The sequence below is a fragment of the Halichoerus grypus genome, chromosome 7 (genome assembly GCF_964656455.1).
Source record: "Halichoerus grypus chromosome 7, mHalGry1.hap1.1, whole genome shotgun sequence".
NCBI classification, from domain to species: domain Eukaryota; kingdom Metazoa; phylum Chordata; class Mammalia; order Carnivora; family Phocidae; genus Halichoerus; species Halichoerus grypus.
The window spans coordinates 114,783,377-114,808,762 of NC_135718.1; the positions used below are offsets into that span (position 1 = coordinate 114,783,377).

Below are 25,386 nucleotides of genomic sequence, written 5' to 3' on the forward strand. Positions count from 1 at the left end.
AGCCCCGAGCTCTGGCCCCTGAGGACCCCACCTGCACCCCGTGTCTCTTCTGCAGCTCAGGATCCGAGGGGTCGCTGTCCATGTGGGGTTCCTGGGTCAGCTCTCCAGAGCATTCTTGCCCAGGAAGGGAAGGCTCTGGCCAGAGAAACCGCATCACCTCCCCGCCCCCAGGAACAAGAGGCACCCCAGCGAGCAGAAGCCCCTTCTGGAGGCCCACTTCCTGTAGCAGTGCTGTCCTAACCACACAATCAGTGCAACCCACACACGCTCTGCAGTCTTAACGAAGCCACTACCTGACACGGGACAAGAGCACTCGTGGTGCCCCCCTCCTGGGCTCTGCATCTTGCTGGCATGTTCTGCCCTCCCGGTATTAGGAACACCAACCTCGGTGTGCTTGTCCCCCAAACGGCAAGAGCCTGTGTTTCCAGGAGCTGCTGGATTTCTACATTGGTTTGCTGCCAGAAAATGCAGCTCCGTCTACCTCTTCCCCTCCTAGAAAAGCCTGTCTGTCCGGGCCTGCCCCAGCCACCTCCAGCCAGACTGAGGCTAGAGAAGGCCTCCTGGAGACTGGTCTGCCTGCCCCCACTCTTCCAGCCGTCTCCTACCGAGCTGCTCTTTGGAAGGAGGGATGCCTCTGGGCTGAGGGCAGGGGAGGGTGCGGGGGCCCTGCATCCAGCTCAGGCCTGGGGCCCGTGCGGCATCTCCCTGGGAACTCAGCATGGCTCTCCAGGGTGCTCTGACAAGCATAACCTTTAGAAGCATCTGCAGCAAGCCATCTGGTGTTGATTTTTCAGCTACACCCTCTGAGGATTCACCAGTGCTGCCAAGTCGAAGTAATTCTTTCTGGACACAGCAGCTGCTAAAGTGGGTCACCTTGCATTTCTATAGCATTTCGATGGCTAGGGGACAGCCTGACAAAAGGGAACGTACTTTAAGGTCATTGACTGGGGTTGTTATGAGCTGCTCGTGGAATCTGGGGCACAGGAGGTGTCCAGGAGGACCTTTACGCAGTCACGTCTGTTTTGCAAATCGTCCTCTTGACTATTTTGCGGCTACGAAACCCAGCCTAAGGATCTACAGAAAGTGGAACGGAGGGCTCTGTGTAACTCTAAGGCTCTGGGGGCCATAGACATGCAGAGAATAATAGTTTGGATGCTCCAAAGAAGCCATGCCCATTCCTAACTAGCGCCCTCCAAGCGGAGGGAGACAAGGCACAGATGTAGAAATAAAAGGGTAGCCTGTTGGGCACCGCTTGCCATGATTTAGGATTTCCTGAGCCCCTCTCCTAGGGGTCGCAATGACCCTGAACCCAGAGGCAGGCCTCAGCCCTCTGCGCATGCTGGAGTCACCTCAGTGGCACCATGACAGTTCTCAGCCTTCAGTGAGCGGGCTCAGCGTTCCCATCCAAGAGCATACGGTCCAGTTCCACTGAGAATCCTCACTCCCTCTAGTGTCACATGGCGATGGAAACCAGCAGAGCCAGCGTACCCATCATGGTGACCAAAGCAGAGGCTTTCTCAACAGCACAGATGTCCCGCTTTGGGGCGGGCCCACTGTGGCACGGGCTGGCAGCTCCGAGTCAGGCCCACCCAGGAGCACCAGCTCTGCTGTGTGAGACTGAGGCACAGAAGCTTCCCTAAAGGCATATAGCCAGTAAGTGGCAGAGCCCGAATTCAAACCCGGTGCTCTGGTTCCGGAGTCTTAACCAGTCTAACTGCTCTGCTGCCTCAGTAAACCCGCCTGCTTCTGGCTCTTGGCAATCCCTTGTCTCCACAGCCTCGTCCCTGTCACATCTCACCAGGACCACAGTTCAGCCCCCTCACTGCCCCAGGCCCCCAGATCCAACACTACCCGGCGGCCAGAACAGCTTTACTGAGATGCGTGTGTGATCATGCTATGTACCCGCTTAAAATCCTTCAGTGCCTCCTAGCTATTCCTGGAGACACCCAAATTGTTCAGTAGGCCTGGAGGCCTCCCTGACGGGCCTCCACTGAGCTCTCTGGCCTTCGAGCCACTCCCTCCCTCCCACACGAGTGCAGTGTTTCTGCTCAGGGTTTCTGCCCTGGGATGCTCACCCCGGCCTCCAGCATGTGCCCAGTGAAGGTCTACACCTCCTTCAAGCCCCGACTTAGCAGCCACGGCCTCTCGAGCCTCTGCTGTCCTTTCCAGGTGGAGGTTCAGGTTTCCTGCCCTGCATGCCTGTCTCACCTCTCCTACACCACAGTCCACAGAATTGTATTGATCTGTGTGCCTGTCTTTCTCCCTGGAGACCGTGACATCTGTCCCTCCAGGGAGCTTGGATTATGTGTCGTTCATCTTTGACGACTCAATGTTTGACACTTGACACTCAGTCAAGGTGTGTTGAGCAACTAAATGAGTTAAATCAAGTGCCTGGCGTGGGAACCACACACATAGACAGAGGGAGGAGTGAGCAGCGGCAGTTTGGCTAGATCCTACCTCTTCTCCCTGCCACAGCCCTCCTAGGCCAGCCTGGCCAGGGCCCACTCACCGGCTGCCCTGGGTGATGGCGGGCACGATCTCATGGCTGGCACGGAGGGGCCGGGTCCTGGCCTTCATGCGGGCACGCTGCAGCAGATGCTTGGCTTCCTCAGGCCTGGGGCTCAGCACAGACTCTGGCTTGGGACCAAAGGTCCTGCAGGGTGGCCCACAGGCCAGAGCAGGCGGGGGGAGGGATTAGAAGAAAATAACACGGATTAGAAGGGCTTTAACAGCATTGAGCTCGGCTGTGCCGGAAAAGGCCCTGCATGTGCAGCCTTCCTTGTCCAGCTCCCACACAGAGGGCTCCAGCCCGGGGCCGGGGGTCTGGGGCCTGGAGTCTGAGCAATGGCCCTGAGCATCTCGGACACGTCCAGGGAGCTGGCCCACCTTGGACATCTGCTCAGGGACTGGAGGCAGAGATCCCAGGAGGATCTAAGAAGGGCAGGGGAATCTCCAGATTATTCTATTGTTCCTTCCCTGGGCAGGCAACGGGAGTTATCCGGGAGGACGGGGGAAGGGCCTGGCGTTGTTGGACTGGGCCTGTGCCCAGCCAGATGGTCTTTACACACATCACCTCCCTCTCTCCTTCTGCCTCTCTTTGCACCCACACGTACCCATGCAAGCCCCCACCGCAGACATGAGGAGTCGGCCTCAGCCCGTCACATTCTGCTCCTTGGGGGTAATGACATTTCTATAAATCCTGGTGCTTGCTTGCCTCAGTCCCAATCCAAACCCGTCAGGCACCAGCTCAGGGCTCAGAGAAATTACGCTGGACCCACACCAAGTCAGCCAATGGCTCGATTTTCATAAAAATAAGGGTCCTCTACCAGCCCTCCCCACCTACCAGATGTGCGGCCTCCCAGGCCAGTCCAGAGCCGCAGTCCAGAGCGGAGGCCCTTTTTCAAAGCTGTCTGGCAGACGGTGACATACAGCCCACGCCAGGGTACAGAATAACGGCAGCCTCCAACCCCCCACTGACAAGCCATTTCTCTCCACCGAGCTCCCTCTCCCCAGCCAGGCTGACCCAGGGCAGGTGTGCTCTCCGCCTGACGGATGAGGCCATTCTGCAGCAGACAGGAACATTTGGCGCACTGCTCAAGGTCGAACAGCAGTGGAGAGCAAAGCAGACGATCGCCAGCCCCACTGCCTCCGGTCTCCTTCCCATACCCTCTGTCTCCTCCTTCCTCCTGTCCCTGGATCCCAGGACAGGCTGAGAGTGTTTGTGGCGGAAGTCACACTCTTTGACGTGACTTCAGCATCCCCCCCGGCTGCCCCTGTCCTCACTGTCATATACGCTGGGCTGTCCTCACCAGGGAGGATCCACCAAAAGAGAAGCCAAGCAGGTAGAGGCTCAGCCAGGCTTAGATCTCAGACGGTAGCCCCCCAAATCCCTTGTCTCGCCTGCCGCATGGGTGACCCCAAGAAAGGGGCCTGACTGGGGGAAGGTACCAAACAGTTTCCTGGATGACAGATGACAGATGTGAGTGGCAAATGGCATAATTCTGAGACCCCCTTGGGATATCCTTGGACAAGCTCAGGCAGTCTGTGGTTCTTTCTTTTTCTCTTTTCTTTCCTATTCTCTTCCCTTCTTGTTTGCTTTCGTCTTTCTTTCTTTGTTGCTCATGCTTTGCACCTAACCTTGCTTTGGAGCTCAAGGGAAAAAAAAAGAACTGCTAGAATAAAGGCACCATCTGTGCATATGAACCCTGGCAAGGCCCAGGCACAGTTTTGGAACCAGGAGGGTTTACTGCAGTGACGTGAAAGTGACTCTCCAGGCCTGTGGCCCTGTGAAGCCTCCTTTGGCAGGAGAGGCCTCGCTTTGCACAGCTTCCCAAGCAGGCAGCTTCTCCGACCCTCTGCTGAGAGCAGCTGTGCCCCCTGGGGCTCCTGCTCCCACAGCACAGATAATGAGGTTACCAGCCCGAGAGACGCCCTGCAGCCGCCGGCCGCCGGCCCCCACGCTCGGAGCCTTCCGGTGACAGTGTGGTTCCCCGGCTGTCGGAGGGCATTTGTCACAAGACCTGGTGGGCAGGCAGGAGCGCCCCCAGGCAGCTGGCCAGATGCTGCCAGGACTGGCCTTGCCCCCAGGTTTTTAAGCCATTTTCCAGCTTTGCTGCTTCCTTTCTGCTCCTTCTACTTGGAGCTATTAATTCTTTTTTTTTTCCTTTTTTTTTTTGTTTTCATCAGCTGCCCTGCTTTGGTTCCTGGCAGACAAAGCTGCTTTCTCCACTGATTACAAAAGTAAGGCTTTTTAGGCTCCTGAAGGCGTCCGCGCAGTAGCAAGCTGAGCCGGGAGGGGCGTGGCAGCCACCTTCACAGATGGCAGTCAAGGTCAGCAGGGCAGGCAGTCCTGGCCCTGACCAGCCCCGTGCAGGGGAAAGGGCTCTTCCTCCCGGGAGGCGGGGGGCAAGCGGCTGCAGTGCTGGGGGATGTCGAGCCTCTCCCAGCCTGACTGCCCACCCCAGAACCATTGCTGCATCGTGCTGGTCTGTTGGCGGGGTGCCGGCCCTGCCAGCTTGACAGGTTCAGACTCTTCCATCCAAGCGAGGCTTTCCTGTCTCGCCTGGCCCTGGCCTCTGCCCAGGGCACACAGCCCTAGAGCCAACTCCTTCCCATCACGGACTATACCCCACCATCTCAGCTCCCACATTTGTGGAAATTTCCTGGAAGGGCTGGGGCCGTCGGCGCATGGCAAGGCTGAAGCAATTCCATCTTAGAACAGACACCGTTGCTACTCTCTCGAAAATCTGCATGTCTGGGCCTCATTAGCTCAGCGGGTGGGGCACGGAGATAACATGGCTGAGCGCTCTTCCTCCCTGGGCCTGAGTCTCCCATCTGTGAACAGTGGGAGTTGGATAGGCGCATAGACTCGCACTGCTACCCTGTGAGTCCAGGTTTTGGCCAGGTAGTCTGGTGGACCACAGGGTTGGGTGGGGGATTTTGAGGTCCTCTCCCCGGGGGTTCACATCACAGAGGTTTAGTCACCAAGGAGCAGCAATACCTACAAGGAACTAATTGTTGGGGGCGCCTGGGTGGCTCAGGTGGTGAAGCATCTGCCTTCGGCTCAGGTCATGATCTCAGGGTCCTGGGATTGAGCACCACAATGGGCTCCCTGCTCAGCGGGGAGCCTGCTTCTCTCTCTCCCTCTGCCCTCCCCACTGCTCATTCTCTCTCTCTCAAATAAATAAATAAATAAAAATTTTTTTTTAAGGAACTAATTGCTGGGGACAACCAGAGCACCACAGGGGTATTCTAGCCCTTCTCTCTGCCCCTCCAACCACCAGTGTCCCAAGCTGATTTCAAGGACAAAGGTAGTAGCATGTGCCCCCATCTGGCCTGTCCCTCTAAGCCAGTTTCCTGGTGGAGAGACAGGCTTAGCTTGACCTCAGCTCCCCTCATGGCCAGACAGGTCGAGATCTCGAGTCAGGAGAGCCACGACTCATCTCCTAGCCAAGGAGGGAGGTCAGCAGGACAGAGTGGCCTCTTTCTGCAGCCATCATAATCCTGGATTAAAATAATAAGCTCCAGGAAGTCTGGGTCTCACCCTTTCATCCCAGGAACACGAGTCAGGGAAATAATTTGGAATATAAAGAGATCTGACATTTCCCAGATTCCAGGATGCAGTGGGTAGAGGGGAATGTATGGCATACAGAACATATATAAACCTTCTTGCCCCACACTTGTTCCATCTTTCTAGATGAGCAAGGGTCGCGCTCTCTTGCTGTTACACTGCGTGCAGTTTCTCTGAGGGAGGGGAAGAGAAAGGCAGGCCTGAAACTGAGTCCTGACTGCGTGTGGCCTGAGGGCGGGATGCTATCCTGGGGACATTATCACAGTACACGGACAGGCTGGGGCCAGAGTGCGGGTTCCAAGCGTGGTTCTGGGGCAGCCTAACCAGGTCTTAATTCGGGGCTGCCCCTTACAAGTGGGTCACCCTAGTAGGTTACTTTGGAGTTAAGCCTCAGTTTCCTCATCTGCTAGCGAAGGGCTCACTCGATAAGTGAGATAGAGCTCCTTTTAAAGGAGCTGAGCGCAGAGCTGGGTACTGGGTGAGATTCGATCAGTGTTAGCATTCACTGTTACGATTGCTGTTATTAAGGGTGCTATTTTTTTTAGGTAACTCTCCCCCTTATGAACAAAGGATGGAATCCCTAACCTCGAACTGAAATCCCTGCCGAAGAGATCACGTTGCGTCATCTGCAAGGGGAAGGTACGTTTGGAAGGGAAACCATTTTGAAGCTCCAGAAGGCTCGGGGGTTTTGCTCTAGACAGCTCGACAGGGCTTCACAGAGAAGGCAATATCCGGCGAATGGGGAGCCAGAGGAGACTGTCTGGTGGCCGACGAAAGCTGCTGCCCAGAGAATAAACAGGTAACTTCTCAACAGAGAAGGAAGAGTGGGCGTCCTCAAGAATGGTTGCTGCGGGGGGCTTGAATGTCAGCCCGACCCCCCACGGGCGGTCGAGGGGAAAGTAGCTTTCTACAGCCTCTGTATTCGCAGAGGCTGGGGCCACCGGGGGATTTCCATGTGTGGCGTGTACGGGAGTGTGGAAATGGTGTGGCATGAAAGCTCCAGGGGGCATGAGCTGTGCGTCAAGGCTTCCAGCGTTAGCGTCCTTCCTTCTCCACCCAGGACTTAGAAGCCTATAACCGGGAGCACGGTATCGGAACACACGGGCGAGCGGTTTACTTGAAGATGGTGCAAGTCTCTCCACTTCTTACTGCCCTACTTAAAATCTCAATTCCAAAGCTCTCCACAAATGGAGAGCCAGCCTTCCCATCTTGTATCCTGTAGTATCCACACATGCCGCTTCAGCCTTCTCGAAAGCATTCCCGCGGGTCCCACCCACCCGGGGGTGTCCTCTCCTGCGTCCATCCCGCTTCTATCAAGCCCACCTACACTCCTGCCTGTGAGCCTCTGCCAAACGTTTCCTGAGGGCCTGTTCCCTGCAGCTACTTGGCAGGCACGGGGCCCCAGAGAGAAGACCGGCATAGTTTTTGTCCCCAAGGAGCGCGAGGAGGAGACTCGGCAACAACAACTTTGGCTAAAGCTGGTACAGACAAAGACGGCAGTGAGCGCACAAACGGGCAATTGCCTCTGAAATCAGACACAGTGGCTGGTTCACAGGATGCTCTCCAGAAATGAGAGTTAATATGTTAATTTTTAACAAGCCGGAGATTTTCTCGCAGCTGTGGGCCTGAACCCTTGAGCCACAGGCCAGGCCTCGGAAATTCTTGGGGGCTCCCTCCCTGCCTCCCTTTAGTCTATAAACTGCTTTGGGGCAGGGAGTTTTGACCTGTAGCAATCCCAGCAGGGGCCGGAAAACTGCGACCCACCAGGGTGTGAGCGGCTGTGGGCTGGCACTCTGCCTTCTCTTCTCATGAAGAGGGGCATGTGAGGGACTGAGCTTCCCTCCAGCCCCAGCTTCCGAAATGGGCACGATTCTGCCACAGGGATGCGGGGCGGGGGTCAACAACCTAGGGAATCCTCCGAGTTTCCTTCATCAGCAGAGCACAAATAAAACACCACCCCAGAGACCCTCTTCTCTCCATTTTGCGCACAGCGGAGCAATCATTAAAGCCCTGCAGACACACTTGATCCGGAGCACTGCTCCCACACGGACGTCCTGATTCGAGCCGGCCTCAAGGGGGCGCGCTGGCACCTGCAGCCGCCCGGAGCTGGGTGCTTTCAGCTCCCGACTCCCGTTCGGTGCAGGGCGTGGGGTGAGGACTGCCCTGACTGCCGCTGCACCTCTGGCTTCACATATGTTTTGCACAAGCTGGGTTAACTTGGGGTCCTAGGGCGACCTGTAATCCTGATCTGCTCTCGCAGAGCCTCAAGAGAAGGAAGAGGCCGAGCTGGTCCTGGCCATTTCATGGAGTTGGGGTGGGATGCCCACGGGCTGCTAAGGATGGAAGAGGGCAGAGCCAGCCCTGAGCAGAGCGCCCGCTGCACTCTCCTTCCCGCTCCTGTCTCTGACGGGACCAGTTCCCAGTCCGCCTGTGAACAGGTGGCCAACAGCACCGGCCCCCATCTGCCCTCTCTGAAGTGCTTACCTCCCACCCCTCCTCTCCCCAAACCAGAGCCTACGCCCCAAATCATCTCAACGGTGGCTTGGGAGAGAAACAAGATTAGCCCTTGGGGACTGTCACCTCCCCTTCTTTGTCCATCCTCGAGAACACCTCGCCGGCACTGGGGGAGGCAGAAGACCCCAGATCCCTAACTCGAGGAGCAGCCTGGGGGGCACAGAGAGGACAGCTGTGGAAGTGTGGTGTAAGGGTTAGAGCACACACCCCGGTGCCTGCAAATCCTGGCTCCCGCACTTACTAGCTGTGTGACCCTGGGCAGGTCACTTAACCTCTCCCCAGAGGGGTCTCTTTGTCAGGGAAACAGAACAAGCCCTGCAGTTAGTTATTAGGATAAAGTGAGAATGTGGGCAGAGACTTCGCACAGGCCCTGGCACACAACAGGGGCTGGAGAAGGGCAGGGCTGGCACGGCCTTCCGGAGGGAAGGACTGGCCACCGGCATGTTCCAGCTCTCTAGGACTCAACCTTCCCTTGCCCCGCAGTAGAGGGGCCCACCCCGGAGTCAGGGGACGGAGGTCTCCTCTGCAGTCGGCCCTTAGCATCTAGGGTCCCAGGGCTCCTCTGGTGTCCCTGTAACATCTCAGGTGTCCCACCTGCAAGGCCGACTCTCCCGCTGCCTACCCCCCAACAGGCCGGCCTGCGCCTCCCCCCCACCCCCCGTCACACAGTGACGACTGTCTCGGGCTCTGCAGTGACCATCATTTCATGAGCTTCTTGTCCGATCACCATGCAAAGCAGTAACAACTGCAGACAAGGATTAATGTGGTCAAACGGATATCTGATGGCAATCCTGAAAGGCACTGATGCTGGACCTGAGTGTGAGGCAGGACCTTCTCTTCGTCACACTCTCAGAGAAGATCAGAGGACTCACTGCCAGAGCATGTCCTGACCCCATGAAGGACGGCCACCAAGATGCACGGCCACCGCGTCAGAACACGCCACTGCCCAGGGCCCTAGGCCCCTCCGTACAGACACTAAATCCCCAGGATGCTGGTCCCATCGGCACTCCTGGATTACAGAACTGAGAGAAGCAGGCCTTATTTTAGAGGTCTCTTGGGAAGTTCAGCTAGAAGGAAATGGCATCAATAAATCCATCCCCCTCAGGGGACAGATAGAGCCTGCAGTGTCTTAGGGACTCCTTTAATTTCTGCCCAGGAGACTCAAGAATAGAACCAAATGAGGCGCTCTGCCCAAGGTGGCCTCAAGACATGGCCGATGTTTCTCTCAGCCTTGAACTAGGGTATGTTCCCTGGCCCTTCAGCCTGGGTGTCTGTTCGGGCGGGGCCTGACTGTAGACTGCAGGTCAGTGGGGCACTCCGGAGGACAAAGTTTTCCCCATGCCAACTCTATGCCCAGATAGCTGCTGGCCACAGTCCTAAAGCTCACTAAGACAACTTCTTCCTCAACACACACACACACGCACACACACACACGCTTGCCCATCACACATATATGTACACACCTACACATCCTACACCTGCACACATATACCCCACTTGAACCCTAAAGTGCTGCGGGTGGCCTGGCGTTTAAACAATAGTCCAGAAATCCCCATCCTGAGGATTCTACACAAACACCATCTCCTCACAGGACTTGGGGGTGGGGGGAGTCCCTTCCTCCACCACAGCTGAGGTTCTCCTCCTCTAAACTGGATATTTTTATTACTTATTATCCGATAAGCCAGTCGGGAGCTTTGGTTTCTCCTTTCAACAGTGAGCTCTGGACAAAGCCCCCAGGGGCAACATGCTGGGGCGGAGCCTCTCTCCAGCCTGGGGCATGGGTGGGGTGGGGTGTGAGAGGTGGGGGGCAGGAGCAGCGGCAGGAAGAGGAGGCACCATGTCACAGGACACGCGGTACATCTGCCCCAGCTGCCTCCTCCATGGGCTCCCCAGGCAAGGAGGAGGGGACGGGGAGGACGAACGCGTGTCACTGAGGACCAGTCCTTTCTGCAGTCACACTCCTCCATATGGTGGTCGGGCTATGTAGGGACCTGGCAGAGGGGAGCCCACTATGATTCCAAGTCATAAATAATGAGGGACGAAGGAGCCAGAAAGCCCCCACTCCACCAGGCCCTTGGCCAAGGCCACAGCAAAGGCCAGTAGCCAAGCAGAAGCTGGATCGCCTGAATCGGGGCAGCCCTCGATTTGTGAAAGCAGGACCAGGGGGGCCCCATCCACGTTTTCTGGAAGGCAGGTCAACTGAAGTGGAATTTCTGCAGGGAATGGCCTGGGAATGAAGAAGCAACAACTCTGACCTCTGCCCCCCACAGGCGCCAGGAGACCCTCACCGAGTGACGTCACTGCACTGCTGGATACACGGAGCCCGGTGCGCCCGGGGCCAGGAGCTCGTTGAAGACGGAGGCCAACCTCTGAGCAGGCACCCGGGGTGGCCCTCAGCCCCCCGGAGCGCACATCCTGCCAGGACCCTGCCCGCTCCGGAGAGTGGCCCCACGGCCCCGAGCACGCCGTTGCGCCAACCGCCCAGAGACACTGGTCTGTGACCGTGCAATGTCGGAGGTGAACTCCTTTGCAGGAGCCAGCAGACCCCCTGGGTGGGGAAGGCACTGGGGAAGCGCTTTGCAATCTGTGGACTTTCCCTAAGGATTTTCACACATTCCCTCCTGTTAGCCTCACCACAGTCCTGGGAAGGAAACCAGACAGACACTATTTGGGCCACCTTAGAGATCAAGAGACTGAGCCCAGGGCCGCGGAAAGGATGCCCAGGGACGCAGAGCAGGTGGTTGGCAGTGCTTTTGGCCCTGTGTCCTGTGCCCAGTGGTTTTCTCCCAGTGGCCAGGCACCTGTGAGCACTGGGGGGGCTGACACCTTCCATGGGGCCTCAGATATGAGGACCCACAGTGGCCCGCTGTCCACTGGTCTGCTGGTGCGGTGGCGGGGCGGGGGGTGGGGGGTGGACGTGCGGGGTGGGGAGGAGGTCCTGCCTGCCTCTTGCTTTCTCGAGGACTCCCACTCTCCTGGTGCCGGGCAAACGAGGGGACCCCAGCGAGGAGGGCAGGAGAGGACGTGTGCACCGTGGGCTCTCACCTGTTCTGGTCCGAGTCCTGCAGGGAGATGCCTGAGTCCCAGTCCATGTCCCCTGCTGGTCGCTCTAGGACACAGAATAGAAGCGGAGCTCAGGGCAGAGTCAGAAACCGGGCTCTCAGCTGCGACTTAACGAACACCGGGAAGAAAGGAAGAAAGTTGTCTCCAGGAGCGGCTTGTTCCCGAGACACACTCAACCCCGCTCTGTGTCTCAGCCCAAGAAGTGGAGGCACAGCGTGTCATGGTTACAGCTGGGGGGCGCTGCCGCGGGCCAGGGGCACCGCGTGGGTCCTCTCGGGTGTGGGGTGAGGAATGGACTTTTGGAGCGGGGGGTGGGGGGGAAGCATGGAAAGAAGGCTCCCTCAGGCCCGAACACTTACACGTCCCAGCGGAGCTGAAGCCTGACAGGACCCTGACCCCTGTGGGTGGGGCTTCCGCCAGGAGGCACTGAGCTCCCCCGGGGGCTGGGGGCAGGTCACCAGAGGAAGGTGCCGAGAGCCACTCCAGAGAGGGCTGTAAGCCACAGGGGAGAAACCACCCCAAGCTCTGACGGTAGCTTCCAGCTGGTCTGGGGGGCCATGGGGGTCTTCAGCAGAAAGGCTAGCTGTGAGGTGGTAAAGAATCTATGTCAAAGCCCAGAATAAGAGGACATCTTGAGGAATTAGATGGCCGGCAGCTGTGCCCTTCTCCCTTTCCTGCCACACCCCGCCATGGGTACCCTCTTGCCCCTCGTCTCCTCCTGGACTCCCTCCTTTGGCCCCCACCACCCAGACCTATAGAGTGAGCCTTACCTGGTAGACCTCTGTCCCAGGGTGGAGTCCAGGCTGGGATTCCCACCCTGGGGGGGTCTTGGCCCCCAACATTTAGCATCTCCTGCAGCAGAAGGCGGTTCCTCTCCACCCGATCAGACAAGGATAAGGCACTGCCCCCAGTGCCCAGAGCCCCCAGCTCTGCAGCTCGCCAGAGCCCCCCTAGCAAGGCTGGCCTGGGAACAAAGTCCTCCTCGCAGGTCAGAGACAAGCTGTCCAGGTCTCCTCCTGTAACTAGGTCATCCTGAAGGGCGTATGAGCTTCCTTTCCTCAGGTTGGGCATGTGGGCGATTTTGTTACAAGGACCAGGGCCCCCAGGCCGGCCTGGAGTGACTCTGTGAACAGGGTTCTCTTGCAAAGAGCCAGGCCCTGGCAGCAGACTCCTCTCATTGTTGGGCAAGGCCTGTACTGCTTCTGGAGGCCGCGGGCTCCTCCCGTTCCGGCACTCCAGCCCAGGAGAAGGCGGCCTGGGAGGTCTGGGACCCCCGTTCCGGGCAGATTCCTCCTTGCTGATATCGCTGTCCAGCTGCCCATCAGGCAGATTCTGAGCAGGGATCACCCCCTCAGCATCCGGCAAGGAAGACCTCTCCGACAGAGGCCCAGCTCCGCCCACCTTGACTCGCCTGCATTTGGGTTTCTTGGATGGCCGCTCTTGGGAAGTGAGACCGGGGCTCACCGCCTGTTTGCCTGCCGTCATTTTTTCCTTCAAGGCCCTCACTTTGGACTCCAGCACAGAGGGACCTGGGAGTTGTATCCCCCATGCCCTGGGGTCTTGGGGGGCCATCAGGCTGGGTGTTCTGTCTTCCAGAGAGCAGGAACAGGGTCTTGGGAGGTGTCCACTATCCAGCTGTGGCTCAGGGACACTTCTCTCCACAGCCAAGGTCATCTCCATGGCGCTGGTTGTTCTGCTCCCTATTTGGGTCCCTCTGGAGGAGAAAACAGACAGAGCTCCTGAGACCCAGCATGTGGCTAGTAGCTCCAACAACCTCCTGGGTCCCCAAAGTGCCTTGGTATTGAAGCTTGTGCAGATGAGAACAACCTGGGGACAGAACTTTGAAAAGTATAAATCACTGGATGGCACAAATAAGTTATTGAGTTTTTTCTTCCAAGTCTGAGCAGTGTTCTAGTTTTTCTAGCCCCATTTTACAGATGGGGCACAATGAAGCTTCAAACAACAGCCTAATGTGGACCAGAGTGACAACAGGGGCCAGATTTCCCAGGCCCTGGCCTTTGTCTTTGCTGACAGGAGGTCTCAGGGGAGGATGTCAACATCTGTTAAGAGCTAACAAGCTCCTCCTTTTTTAAGGGGAGCCAAAGGGGATGAGGGACTTCGGGAAGATACCACACAGGGTATCTTCAACACAACCAGGGTTGAAGGTGCCTCCCTGTGTACAAGCCACAGGTCAGCAGCATGGGGCTGGGCGCAAAGGGTGGCCATGACGAGTCACCGGCTCCTATCCACGTCTGCTCGGTGGCAGGTGGGCCTGCAAGAGCTTTCAAACACGCTCTCTCTAGTGATCCTCACACACTCTGCCAGAAGGGGATTATCTTCCTCATTTTCACAGATGGAGAAACTGAGGCACACAGAGATCTGGTCACACAGGGGCTGAAAGAAGGCTGGATTTGGAATGCAAATCTCCTTCCAAGGCCGGTGGCTCTTTCAAAGCACTCAGTGATCAGGTGATCACTTACCCCCCACTCCCCTTATTCTGTAGGTGAGAATATCCAGTCTGGAGAGGTTAAGTGACTTGCCAGGATCACACAGCTCCTTGGTGGCGGAGCTGATGTCAATGTCCTCACAGAGAGTGAAAGTGAGCATGGGATTTTATTCACCAAGTGGATCAGTGCACTAGTATTTACCCCACTCTCTGAGAAAAAGCTCCCTAAACACCATACATTTAGATATGTCTCACTAGAAGTAAACTGCATGTATAAAAATTCATATTTACATAAATTACAAATTAGGAGTTAATTTTTCACTTCATATATGAACTAAAGTTCACCACAGGATTCTCTGAAATGGCAAGTCCCTCTATTGTCGTTTATTACAATTCGATTTATACATGTTTCAGGAATGTACATAGTTCATAAAGCAAAATTCATACATAGTGCAAATGTCACATCAGCCTTAAGCCTGTGAAGTATGAGGAGTATCTTCAGGAGGGCGAGATCATTTCCTCCACCAGCTGATCTGGAATTTACCAACTTTCTCTTTGCAGCCCAGCCACCGAATCCTCTCTTCTAAAGTTCAGCTCAGAAAGCAGGGGATTCGGGGCAAGGCCAGCCAGACGAAAAGAACTTTCTGACGGGTAGGCTCTGGAACCTCATTCCCGGGGCACCCGGGCCTGGAGCCCTTCGAGCACGCGAGCCTTGCACGGGGCTCCCCGGGGCACGGGCAGCCTTCCGGGGAGCCGCCCGCCTGTCGGGCCGGGCCGAGCCCAGGGTCGGCTCTGACTCCCGCAGGCCGAAGCGGGAAGGACGCGCAGGGCGGCCTCCCCGCGCCCCGGTCCGCTCCGAGGCCGCGCGCGGCCGGCACCCCACCCCCCATCCCCTCCGCTCCCTCCGCCGCCCCCGCCGGCCCGGCGCCTCGCTCCCGCGTACTCACTGAGGGCCGCCGCCCGCGGGCCGGGCCGCCGCCGCCTCCGGCACCCCCTCCATCCCGCGGAGCGGCGCGGCCCTCTTCCGGCCCTCTGCCCTCCGTTCCGGCCGCGCGGTGGGGTGCGGGCCGCCGCCGGCCTGCGGGTCCGCGGGGGGAAGCGGGCGCGGCCCGGGCGGGGAGGCAGCGGCATGGGCTGCTCGTTCCCGGCTCTGCCAGCCCCGGGGAGAGGCCAAGCCTGGCGCGCCCCAGGCCGGGAGCCGAGAGAGGGAGCGCGGAGGGCAGAAAGGCGGGGCGGCGGAAGGGGCTGGAGGAGCGGGCCCGTGCCCCCACCGCGGCCCCCGCCGCCCTCCGCTCGCCTCCTGCTCCCGGCGCGGCCGGCCGCGGGCTCCCACGTCCCGGGCAAGGGAGGACGAGCGGGGCCGGGGCCCGGGCGCGGGGACCGAGGGGGCTCGGGGCGCTCGGAGGACGCCGCGGGACCGACCCCTTCGCGCGGGCCCTGGCGAGGCTTCGGGGCGCGCGCGGCATGGGACCCGGCTCCACGCGAGCCAAGGCTAGGAAGACACCGCGTTCCTCCCCGGCTCCGCGGGGATGCGTGTAACTCTACACCCGCGGCTTGGGGGGAGGCTCGGCCCTCCGGGTGGAAGCTAAAAAATGACCTTTGTTTAGACAACTTTTCCAGAGAACTCGGGCCGCCCTCTCCGAGGTGCCCTCGCCTCAGAGGTCAAGGTCATTCGTTTCTGCTTTCCAGAGGCGCAAGGGTACCCGGAGTGCAGGCGGGTTCCCTCATCCTGCCCTGCCAGCGGGAGAGCCTGGTACCTGCATTGCCAGCCCCTGGGATAGGGACCGGTTCTCAGAGCCCTGGGGCCTCCTGAAGAGACCTTGTCACTTTTTCCACACCTGGGAGGAAGTAGCAGCAAAGGTTTTTCCCTGCAGCCTGTGGCCCAAACCAACGGAGCTTTCTTTCTCTTTCCACCCAGAGGGAGATAAAGGAATCTCACCTCTTTGCAAACAGTTGTCAACAAAGGATAGGAAGCAATAAGAGAGTTAGGACCCAGGAGATTCCAGAAATCTCTGCAAAGGGAAAAGTGCTCATTCATTGTTCCTTCAGCCCGACAAGCTTCTCACTCAAGTATGGGTTGCTCTCCTATTTGTACTTGCGTGCTACTGTCACCATCTAGATGACAGGCACAGCAACAGGACCACACAGTGTGCTTGCTAAGTGCCTGCGCAGGGGTGGAGGCGAGGGATGGTTTCCCGGGGGAGGCCTGGCTCTTGAGTGAGGAGGACTTACCCTGTAAGTGGGGGCATCTGGGCAAGGCTCAAGCCCCCCAGGCCTGAGAGCAGCTGTTTGGGGAGCTGTGCTGGACTGGCCTTGGGCTAATTTAGGAACCTGAGAGATTATCTAGGGCAAACCCTGTGTGTTACAGAACAGGCCCAAGGTCACACAGCTCTCCGGTCTCCAAAGTCCGGGGTCAGTGCTCTGGCAAGTGAATCCCTACCTCCTTCCATATTCCCAGAGCAAGCTGTTCCTCCAACAGGGCACTTACTGCCGTTTCTTAGTACGGACTCCTCCATAATACAATACTGTACCATATACGGGGATTTATGGAGGTACTGTGCACCTGGCATTGGGCTAAGCACTTTACATTCCTTATCTCAAATGGTAACCCTAAAAGATGGGTACTGTTTATTGTCTCCTTTCTACAGATTAGGAAACTGAGTTAGGTGATCTTCCCAAGATTACGGAGCTCGTAAGTGGTATGCTTTCTAGAGTTCAAGACCCTCACCTCCACCACACCGCACGGGGGGAGGGGGCAGCACTCTGCATGCGCATGTTCGGCATGGAAAGAGTTAGTCTAAAAAATCAAAACATTGTCAAGTGCTGTGAGACAAAAAATATGCTGCAGCAGCGGTCTGGCCCTTCCGGTCTGGATACTTTCTGCCTTCCTTACTCTGGCAATCCAAGGTAAAGTTCTGGAAACCTGGTAAGACCCCTTCCTCTCGTCCACGTGCAATGTCAAACCCAACAACATTACTCTTACCATTACTGGGAAACTTCTACGAGCTAAGAGACTCCATATAGGATCCTTTAGATCTTTACAACAATCCCACCGAGTGAGTGTAGTGTATCTCCACTTTAGGGATAAGGAAATCGGGGTATAGAGAGCTGAGGGACTTGCCTGAGGCCACACGGCTAGTCTAGTCAGAACCCGAATCCAGTCCTGCGGGGCTCCAAGATCTTCTGCCTTGCTTTCTCTTTTCAGAGGCATCTCAGAACCCAGACTCTTGGAGGTAACTTCATGACTCCTGTTCCCCACCCCCAGAAGTTAATGATCTGTAAGGCAAGTTTCTGAAAGTTCCAGCAAAAGCTTAATGTTTAAAGGAAACCTGCCCCCCCCACCTTTTGAGATGCAAATAATCACCTTCAGTTTACTCATTAAATTTGTTACTTTACACTTAATATAGGGGGATGGGTGTCACATCTCTACAGAGGCTTGAAAAGCCATCTACAAATACCAACAAGCATATCCTCAGAAGCTATTAATTTATCACAACATTCACGCATCAGAAGGCATTTCTCATTCATCTGGATTCTGTTTGGTTCAGCAAATATCCATTGAGTTTCTACTATGCACCAGACACTGGAAAGACAAAATGTAACACCACAGGCCCTGTCCTTGAGGAATTTCTGGTCAAGTTGGGCCGGGGAGGGAAACAGAAACTTTCTATACACGTGCTCCCCAGTCAGGCTAGCACAGGGTGGTGGTATGGTCGGCTCACAGGAACAGCTGAGGTGTGTGACCGAGGTGTGTGTTGGGTGGGAGGGGTATCGCGGAGCGCCGGGTCATGGAGAAAGAGCAGGAGCTAGCCAGGCAGAGGGGGAGGGGTGGGAGAATCATTTCTGTCAGACAGATTAGCATAAACACAGGCATCCAGGTGTGAAACTGCCTGGTTCCATTGTTACTATGAGTAAAAGTCACACTGGAAAAGCAAGAGCCGGGCTGAAGCTGCAAGGCAGGGGTGGTGTGGCCCGCTGGAGAGCATCTGGTGTCCGGGTGAGGAGCTTGGACACTGTCCTGTGAAGTGGGAGTCCCTGGAAGGTGGGCTACCTTGAGCATGGCACCTTTCTGGACTGGAGAACTACCTTATGTCCTGTGTATCAGAATCCTTCATTGCTGTGTTTTGGAGAGAAATCTAGGAGGAACACAAATACATGGGATGTAGCAATCACATAGCCTTCTTCCTCCATTTGAACAGCGAGGGAGACCCAGCATCCCAAGGAGCCTCCCTCCACTTAGCCTGGATGAAAACACCACCTCTCACTCCTCCTCCCCACCTTCCCTCAACAGGCTCTGAACACGCAGCTTTGAACAAGGAGCCATGTTGGATGTGGAAATCGGGTTTCACTTAGGATAAAGGGATGGGTGAGAGATGGTCCTTCAGGGTCACACCATTAGAGGTGGGTGGAGTGGGACTGGGGTGGGAGGGACACCTCTGCCATCGCTCCACTGTATTGCCTGAGGAGCTGGTCACCCCTGTCTTGGACGTGGGGCACATGGTCTGAGGAGCACACAGAGCCAACTGGTCCTGTCAGTGGCTCTTGGGGATGCTATTCACAGCTCCAGGGTCTTCCGTCAGGCTCTTCCCTTTTCTTTCCAGCAGAGGCCCAAGAGAGCACTGGGACCTGTCTCCCCCCCGCTTAGAACTCTCCCGCCACTTGCCAAGGGCTGGTGTGACCTGGGCCTGTGTGGACGCGCCTGGGACACTGGTGAGAGGCTGATTCCAAGGTCTGCTCGTAGAGATCCTCACTCTATAGGCTGAGTAAGGCCCGGGAGTCTGCCTCCTAATGGGCTTCCCAAGGGCTTTTCAGGCCCAGTCAGCCTGGACAAGCACATGTCCTGTGTTCAGACTCAAACCCTTTGTAAGGCCTGGGGGCCTCCAGCTTCAGCTCACGGCCCCACAGCCCATCCCGCACGCCAGCCACACGGACCCGCTTCCAGCTCCCCTGACCGGCCTTGCCCAGGCTCTCCTTCAGCCTGAAACACCCTGCTTCCCTCCACATACGTGCCAATTTGGCTGTCTCCTACTAGACCTTCCACACAGCTCGAATGGCCCCTCCTCAGGGCAGTCTTCCCAGTACCTTCCACGGGCCTCCTACCCTGGGTTAAAGCCCCGGGGGCCCGCTGCTGCCGGACCGTTTATCACACTGCCACGTCACTGAGCATTCCTGATCTGGATCTGTGTCCCCGGCCCCCACCACGTGCCTGCCACATAAATGCCAGGCAGCTAAAAGAAAGAGAGAAAAAATCCCTACCATGTAGGGCTGCCTGACAGCACTGCTTGCTAAAAGGATCAAGGTCATTTCCAAAGGATTTGGTTCATTCGCTCGACATGGCCAGTCCTGCCTCAGGGTCTGTGAGAAAGTCGGTCCCTGGCAGGGCCAGGACCAGCACCCAGGTTTCTCCACTGCCTCTCATTTTCACCTGATGCCCAAGCCTGCTTGCCCCCGCCCTTCCTCCCGCTTCCCCCAGTGCTCACTGATCACAGACAGGGGTAGGGGCTTTAGGCTTCAATTCTGAGTGAGCCTGGAAATCAGGAGATAACAGAGCTATCAGAAGAAGAAATGGATGGGGGAGGAGAGAGGAGGAGATAATGAGAGAGAAGCACAAACAGGGTGGGAGAGGATCCCAGAAATACATACACTGAGGCAACACGACAACTGGGCACCTCCAGAGAGCAACCACCTTGTTACACGTCTCTGCACACTCCAGCACCCCCGCGCGCGCGCACACACACACACACACACACACACAAGAACACATACATGCTCTCCTATGCCCCACCTGCCTGAATTGCCCTAGTCCCAAGGAGAACAGAAGCATGGTTCTTACCTGGCCGGGGTTAGCCTGAACCACTTCCCCAGGCTGCTGGGCAGGGCGTCCCCCAGGATTGGACAGGGACCTTCCCTGGAGAAAAGGACTTCAGACTTCACTGCCTTTGATGCCCCACATCTGCCCTCACTCTGCTAGGCATCTGTTCCCATGTCCAAGCCCAAAACACAGCTTTCCATTTCATAATCCTAATCACAGGGAAATGACTGCGATTAGGAAAATATTTTAATACTCTCCCTCCTAATCTACCAGGCCTGCTCTGTGGGTGGCGGCATCAATATGAGGGGAGGACACCTGGCTTTAACCTGCCTGTCGGCAATCACTATCATCTTGGTCGAATCACTTTTCTCATCTACAAAATGAAAGCAGATTCAGGGAGAACGATACTGGAGCATGACTGAGACCTGAAGTCATGTTTGTGACAGTTTTTCATCTTGAAAAAAGACAGAAAATTCTCAAAAATATATCAGTCATTTGCGTAAGACATATGAAAGACTGTGAAGAAATATGAGTATAATCCAGAAAAGTAATAGCTCATTTAGAAATAACCTTTATACCAAAGACATTTACAAGAAAATTAATGGCAACGTTGTTCACAATACAAAATAACTGGAAAAAATCCAAATGTTTATCAATAGTAGAAGGGATAATTTTGGTATATTTGTAAAATGGAACACTAGAGATCAACGAAAGATGAACAAATGGTAACTACACAGAACAATGTGGCTGATTCTTACAGGCTGCTGAGCAAACAGAGCAAGAAAAAAGAAACAGATGAAACTAAACAGTACATTCTTTAGAGACACATACCATGCGTATGGGGTCAAACTAATGGAAAGCAAGAGAATTATTAGCACAGATAATTATATTGTGGTTTCCTCAGTGTGGGAAGAGAATGGCAGATGACAACTGGGAGAAGGTTTCCAGAGGCAGAGGTAATGCTTTATTGAATCGGGCGGCACATATATGGATGTTTACTTTATTAGTCTTTACAATGTACATTATATGTATACACATATCATATGTAGAATGTGTGTAGTATATAGTATATAAATAATGTACATAAACATATTTCATAATTTTTAAAAATATGGAAACTATATGAAAAAAACCCCACTTTACTATATATGTGAAAGAAGACCTGGGTGAATGGAGAAATACTTACTCAGTGCTCGCAACACTTATTGTATATTATGAAGATGAAAATTTTCATTGAATTTAAAGATTTAAATGTGGTTTCAGTCAAGATTCCACATATAGGAAAGAATATTTTAAAAAGATTTTATGAAAGAAAGGAAAGAAAAAAAAAGGAAAGGAGAGGAGGCTTATTCTACAAAATACAAAATTGTATTATAAGTTTATAATAATTAAAATAGAGAGGAACTGATGCCAAAACAAATAATCAGAGCAAGGTAACATAATGAATATAGTATATATATGTAGTATGTATATAGTATATGTGCATAGTATACACAGTATATTTATGCACATAGTATAAAAACAGATCCTACATTTTCTTCATCTCATAAAGGGAATTTACAAAATATATATATATATAACTAATATGATAGTAGTGGCGTATGGAACACTTTTCCTGAGTTTGGGAACAAGGAAAGGCTATCCAGTACCACCACTTCTATTCAGTGTTGTAATGGAAGCCCTATCTAGTGCAATACAGCTAGAAAAAGAAAAAAAAGCATAAATAATGAAACAAATAAAATTATTTGCTGATTACATGATTATAGAAAAATCCAAAAGAAACTACAAGCTCTTAAAAAAGAAGTAAATTTAGCAAGGCTTCTGGTTACAAAATCAGTATATAAAAATCTATTGCATTTCTATATACTTAGCAACAAACAAGTCGAAAGTGAGATTTATAAAAAGTACCATGAGTAAAAGCATCAATAAACAAGTGCCTAGGAATAAAATCTGACAAAGATCATTAGCAAGACTTTTGCATTGAAAACTACAAAACAGTTGGTTAAGTGTCCGACTCTTGATTTCCCCTCAGGTCATGATCTCAGGGTCGTGAGATCGAGGCCCATGTCAGGCTCCCCACTCAGTGGAGAGTCTGCTGGTCTCTCTCTCTCTCTGCCCCTCCCCTTGCTCACACACTCTCTCTTCTCTAAAATAAATAAATAAATAAATCTTTAAAAAGGAAAGAAAACTACAAAACATTACTGAGAGAAATTGAAGACATGTGAATAAGTGGAGGAATATACCATGTTCATAGATCAGAAAACTTACTATCGGTAAGATGTCAATTCCTCCAGAATTGATCTATGTATTTGTTTTAGTTCAAAAGGGCTGTGGTAATGAAGTACCACAAACTGGGTGGCTTACACAACAAAAATGTGTAATCTCACAGTTCTGGAGGCCAGAAGTCCAAAATCAAGGTCTCAGCAGGGCCATGCTCCATCTGAAGGCTCTAGGGAAGGATGTGTTTCAGGCCTCTCTTCCAGCTTCTGGTAGTTGGCTTGTGACAATACAACTTCAGTCTTCACGTGGTGTTCTCACTGTGTGGGTGTCTGTGTCCAAATTTAAATTTAAATTTCCTCCTCTTACAAGGACATCAGTCATATTGGATTAGGGACTCACCCTACTCTAGTATGACCTCATCTTAAAATCCCATTTCCAAACAAGGTCACATTCTGAGGTATTGAGGGTTAGGACTAAGGAGTTTGGGGGGACTAGCTCAACCCATAACAGTATTCAATGCATTCTGATCTATATTACAACAGGTTTTCTTTCTGGTAGCAATTGACAAGCTGATTCTAAAGTTTATATGGACACGTAAAGGATATAGTTAAGACAATTTTCAAAAAGAACAGTGCTGGAGAACTTATGCTAGTGAATATCAAAACTTACAATAAAATGACTCTAATTCAGACAATGTGGCATTGATAAAAGTATAGACAAATAGAATAGACTGGAGTGTCCAGAAACAGACTCAGACATGTACAATCTCTTGACTTATAACCAAAGCTCCATGCAGTGCAGAGCAAGAGAGGATAATCTTTTCAATAATCAGTGCTAGGTCAATTGTATATCCATATTGGAAAGGAAATAAATCTTGATTCCTTGACCCCTACCTCATACCATTCACAAAAACTAATGTGAGATTGATTATAGAACAAAATACGAAAGCCAAAGCAATCAAGCTTCTAGGAGAAAACAGGAGAATATCTTTATGATGTTGAGCTAGGAAAATCTTTCCTAAAGAGGCACAAAAATACTAACTTTAAAAGACAGACGTGATAAATTGGACTTCATTAGAATTAAGAATCTCTGTTTATCAGAAAACATCTTTAAGATAGTGAAAAGGCTCGGAGAAGATGTTTGCAATATCTATATACTGCCAATATATACCTGAACTTCTTAAAATCAAGAAAAGACAGAAACTAAGTTTAAAAATGGACAAAAGACTTGAATAGGCATTTCCCAAGAAGGATATCCAAATGATCTACAAACATGTGAATAGGTGCTCAAAACTGTTAGTCATTAGACAAGTACAAATTTAAGTCACAACATGATACCACTACATTAAAGAACAGAGGAAACATGAGCAAAACACATAAACAGTTTACAGTAGAAGAGGAACGGTAGAAGAGAAACAAACAGCTAATAACCATAAAAGGGTATATTCAAAATCATTAGAAAACAGAGAAATGAAAATTAAAACAAGCCAAAAGTCACCGTTTTAACTCTTTAAAATAGCAAAAAATGTTTCGATGGTAATACCAGACTTGGGGGAGAATACGAGTAGATGAGCTTTCGCATACGTTGCTTGTGGGGGATGTAACATTTTTTAAGGCAATTAATTCATCGTGGTGAAACAGAAGTCTGAAGTATGCTATAGCTCTGGACAAAGCAAAGTCTTTCTTAGGATCTATGAGAAGGAAATAAAAAATGACGACCAAGATTTGAGTAAAAGGAAGCTCATTCAGCATTACTTATAGTAGCAAAATATTGGAACAACCCAAATGTCCAACTAGAATAGAAGTTATGCTATCTCTATAAGGTAGAGCATTATGTAGCCCTTAGAAGTAAACTCTATTGGGTGCCTGGGTGGCTCAGTTGGTTAAGCGACTGCCTTCAGCTCAGTTCATGATCCTGGAGTCCCAGGATCGAGTCCCGCATCGGGCTTCTTGCTCGGCAGGGAGTCTGCTTCATCCTCTGACCCTATCCCCTCTCAGGTGTTCTCTCTCTCATTCTCTCTCTCTCAAATAAATGAATAAAAACTTAAAAAAAAAAAAAAAGAAGTAAACTCTATTTTGAAATGTGAAATAGGAATATGCTCATGCAACAGTGTTAGGCAAAAAAGCAGAATATGAAACAGAATATTACAGTTTGATTTTAAGTGTATAAAACATGCATGTGAAATCAGTAAATAGCTACATTTATACTTACATATCTGTATACAAAATAAGACAGAAAATACATCAAAATATTCATCTCTGCATTTTGGGGTCTGGGTAAATTCTTTCTTTATACTTTTTGATATTTTCAGGCTTTTTACAATGTTCCATTTTCATAAGCAGAAAAGAAGTCATTATAATAAATCATAAAATGAATTTAGAGCAATAACTTTTCTTTTTAAGAGTATCAATATTCCCTCTGCCATTTAACTTTAGGGGACAACTTAGCACCGTCTTCTTTCTGCAGCCCTCAAATAAAGGAAGTGGTTCTTCAAAATGGATCTCATTTAATGAAATCCACGCCAATAATATGGTTATTTTTATTTTTACTTACGATTGTTTTAAGTTTACCAGCTCAGTAAGCATCCTCCCTGATTTGTGGTATTGTCCCTTGCAGGGAACAGAATTAAAGTCTCCTGGGCAACAGGGAGATAGGACTGGGTAAACAGTACTCCACAGTGGAGCAGAGAGAAGCAGTCAGTGAAATATACCTCAGCCGTCTGGGTCAGATCCTATTCCTAGGCGGGGTAGGGGTTAGATACTACAGTCAATAATTATTTTATTCGATAACTCTCTTTCTTTCTTATTGTCCATCTCTCCTTCGAAAACGTAAGCTTTATGAGGGCAGACTCTGTCCCAACTTATCATTGTGTCTTTAGCCCCCAGAAAACACTGTGCAATATGGTGGCCACACAGTGGGTTTCAAAGTGGTCACATAAGAAAAGAATGTAAAAATCTCGCTAATAACTTTTCATATAGATTACATGCTGCAGTGATAGTATTTTGGATGTATTAAGTTAAATAAAGTATATTATATCTAATGCTATATGTAAATACTTACATGTAATTTATGCATTTTTAGAGTATGGCTATTATATGTATTTTGAAATTACATACAGGGCTTGTGTTTATGGCTTGCATTGGATTTCTACTGGACAGACCTGCCCTAGAATATTGCCTGGCACATGGTAGGCACTCAGTTAATATTTGTTGACTAGATTAACAATAATTAGTCTTATATTATTGTTGTAGCTAACGTTTC

The 25,386-nt window shown here is 52.5% G+C and overlaps 1 protein-coding gene across 3 annotated transcripts in view; it reads right to left on the reverse strand.

Annotated features, from left to right (window-relative positions):
• KIAA1614 (KIAA1614 ortholog) overlaps positions 1 to 15,296 on the reverse strand; it is a 40,733-nt gene extending 25,437 nt beyond the window's left edge. For all 3 annotated transcript variants that reach the window (XM_036071111.2, XM_036071116.2, XM_036071117.2), the window contains exons 1-4: positions 15,041 to 15,296; positions 12,418 to 13,361; positions 11,630 to 11,693; positions 2,510 to 2,653 (exon numbers count right to left, since the gene is read on the reverse strand). In XM_036071111.2, the coding sequence (XP_035927004.1) occupies positions 2,510 to 2,653; positions 11,630 to 11,693; positions 12,418 to 13,361; positions 15,041 to 15,093 (1,205 nt within the window). In that variant the 5' untranslated portion in view covers positions 15,094 to 15,296. The remainder of the gene's footprint in view (positions 1 to 2,509; positions 2,654 to 11,629; positions 11,694 to 12,417; positions 13,362 to 15,040) is intronic.
• Positions 15,297 to 25,386: the final 10,090 nt, after the last annotated feature.